The sequence below is a fragment of the Montipora foliosa genome, chromosome 1, assembly GCF_036669935.1.
Source record: "Montipora foliosa isolate CH-2021 chromosome 1, ASM3666993v2, whole genome shotgun sequence".
Taxonomy (NCBI): domain Eukaryota; kingdom Metazoa; phylum Cnidaria; class Anthozoa; order Scleractinia; family Acroporidae; genus Montipora; species Montipora foliosa.
Genome location: NC_090869.1, coordinates 54,188,453 through 54,190,952, shown reverse-complemented (window position 1 = coordinate 54,190,952; position 2,500 = coordinate 54,188,453). Strand labels below are relative to the sequence as shown.

Below are 2,500 nucleotides of genomic sequence, written 5' to 3'. Positions count from 1 at the left end.
GACGAGTGCACGACTGATAAAACAACGCGAACATCAGTCGTGCAGTAGTCTACTTGATTTTCCTAAATATTTTTAATCAACTTTGACTGATCACGATCTTCTCTTATCCAACGCTGTGCAAGACTTATCGTCCACGGTTTCTGCAAAGGTTTTTAAAGAGTTTTGCCAATGAGCGAGCCAGCGAGCCAGCGAGCCAAACGTGCGAGCCATGCGAGCCGTGCGAGCCATGGCTGCGAGCCAAGCGAACCAAGAAGCGAGCCATGCGAGTCATGGCTGCGAGCCATGCGAGCCATGACTGCGAGTCACACAGTTATTGAAAGCTAACCGTTTTAAAATGGGTGCTTAGACTTAAAAACTGTTTATCAGCGCTATTTGAAATGTGTGCTTAGACTTAAATGCGAAATTCGCATGACTCGCATGGCTCGCTGGCTCGCAGATTGTCATTGTCATTGTCGTTTTCAAACCTCAACTTCACTAATGCTCGAAGTAATGCGTGACATATTACAGTCGCGTTACCTGCGCAGTTACGTTGCGCACAAACAATTAGCGCGAACGTCCTTAAGTACGCGCGTTTTTGAGACACAGACAGCAACCGGAAGTGAACTGTTTTCCCTTTTAACTTGTCCTCACACAACCACATTTACGTTGCTAAGTATCTTTTCTTTTCTCCATTGGAAATGATTAGTATGAAAATCCAGGAGACATCACTACCCTGGTACGCAAAATGTTATCTTCCGGTTGCCGTCTGCGTCTCAAGAACGCGCTTGCTTAAGCTGCCTAATATTTTCGTCAAAACCTCAAATTTGGTGATTTCACGTCGTTGTTATGTACGCAAAGTTGGCCTGCGTCACGTCCAGGACGATTATTTTTTCTCCTTTAATCAATTATTGTTCATATTGTCGCCGTCGTCTTTTCTTACACTCCTTATTGATGGCAGTGAAAAAAACAACCGTTGATTGGAACTGGAACTGTGAAACATAATACAGATACCTCTAACCAGGAGTATCCACATGCAAATCTATCGTTGTAACCACTGGATCAATCTGCCCTCTGCAAATTTGTTAGTATGAAAACCACCGTAAATTTGTCACGATTCAGTCTCGGGCGTTTTTTTTCCGAGCTTGAAATAAATACAATTCGAGCTGGAGGGTGTAGGTAACTGGTTTTATTTTTCTGCAGGAAAAGAAGGAAGACAACTCCCTCGATATGGAAGCTCTTGAAATTGAAAAACCGCCTGAGCCGACACCAACGTTCCGTCAGCGACTGGTCGCCACCCTGATTGCTTTCAAAACGCACTTTGCTGATCTGTTTATCCACTTCGTTATATTACCTGACAGCAAGCTGAGGTTTATCAAGTACATTAACTGCCTGTTTGTGTTCGCCACTACACTCACGATCACCTACATGGTATGAAACTTTCAACCTTGTGTTCGGGCGACCTCGTTTCCCTGGGCTTTTCTTTGCCGAGGTCTCGGTGGAAATAAGACCTGGGAAAGTGGTTGGTTACCAAGGCATCTCTTCTTTCTATTGTGGCGCTCTTTTCTAAAATATTTCGAAAGCACTTCGAGTCCAAAAAGCCTTTTGCAAAACTACGATTTGTTATTATACTCTTAAAATTTGGGGAGGCTCGAACCAGTTTCAATAAACTGTACAATTTGAAAGAATTAAACTGTTTCATGTAACAGCAAAGTTATGGTAAAGCATCAAACACCAATAATTACCTAACAAGACACACTCATTGATGTAACATAATAGGTCACCATGGCAACATGGAGCCATCTAAATATGCCCTATTATTTGTCTTAAAACGCTTATATTTCACAAACGAAACTTGGAAGCCACCTTCGCAACTGAATTTTTTTAAGTGGCGCTGAATCTGCTAGTTACTTTCCAAAAACAAAACTTGGGGTACCCGAGTTCGTTTTCAGAAAGAAGGGGAATTAAACAAATAATGGCACATTTTTTTAGATGGCTCCTTTTTTTAGATAGCTCCTTTGTTGCCATGGTCACCTATTATGTCACATTAACGAGTGTATCTTGTAAAAAAAATTATTGCTGTCTCATTTGCTGCCATAACATTGCTGTTTTGTTAAGCAGTGTTGTAGAGTTAATCCTTCTTATAAGATATTACCTCCAAATTGTTGAAACTGGTGTAAACCACCTCAACTATTTTGGAAGATGATAAAGTGGACGTTTATGAAACATACAGAGAGATACCGAGAGAATTTCACTGAGTGATCGGAATTATCCCCAGACTACTTTTCGGGACTTCGGGAAGCGCACAGCTGCTTGCAAGGGATGAACGTGCCAGTAGACTATGAACAGCCTCTCTTCCGTTCAATTCTTTGAGCAGGGCGAGCAAGAACACGGGAAACGTTGGAGCGAGGGGATTTTTCGCTTCCCGCTTGGTGGACTCAACGAAAAAAGGACTATTCTCAGCTTGACCTGCTGGGTTTCTCCTAACACAGCGAAAGGAGCTTCAGTTGCGTCTTTGCGGGGA

General features: G+C 42.6%; 1 protein-coding gene across 1 annotated transcript in view; it reads left to right on the top strand.

The window, feature by feature from the left end:
* Nucleotides 1-2,500, top strand: part of LOC137979107 (uncharacterized) — a 131,667-nt gene that overhangs the window by 100,630 nt on the left and 28,537 nt on the right. The window contains exon 22 of the mRNA XM_068826294.1: nt 1,180-1,407. Coding sequence (XP_068682395.1) covers nt 1,180-1,407 — 228 coding nt within the window. The remainder of the gene's footprint in view (nt 1-1,179; nt 1,408-2,500) is intronic.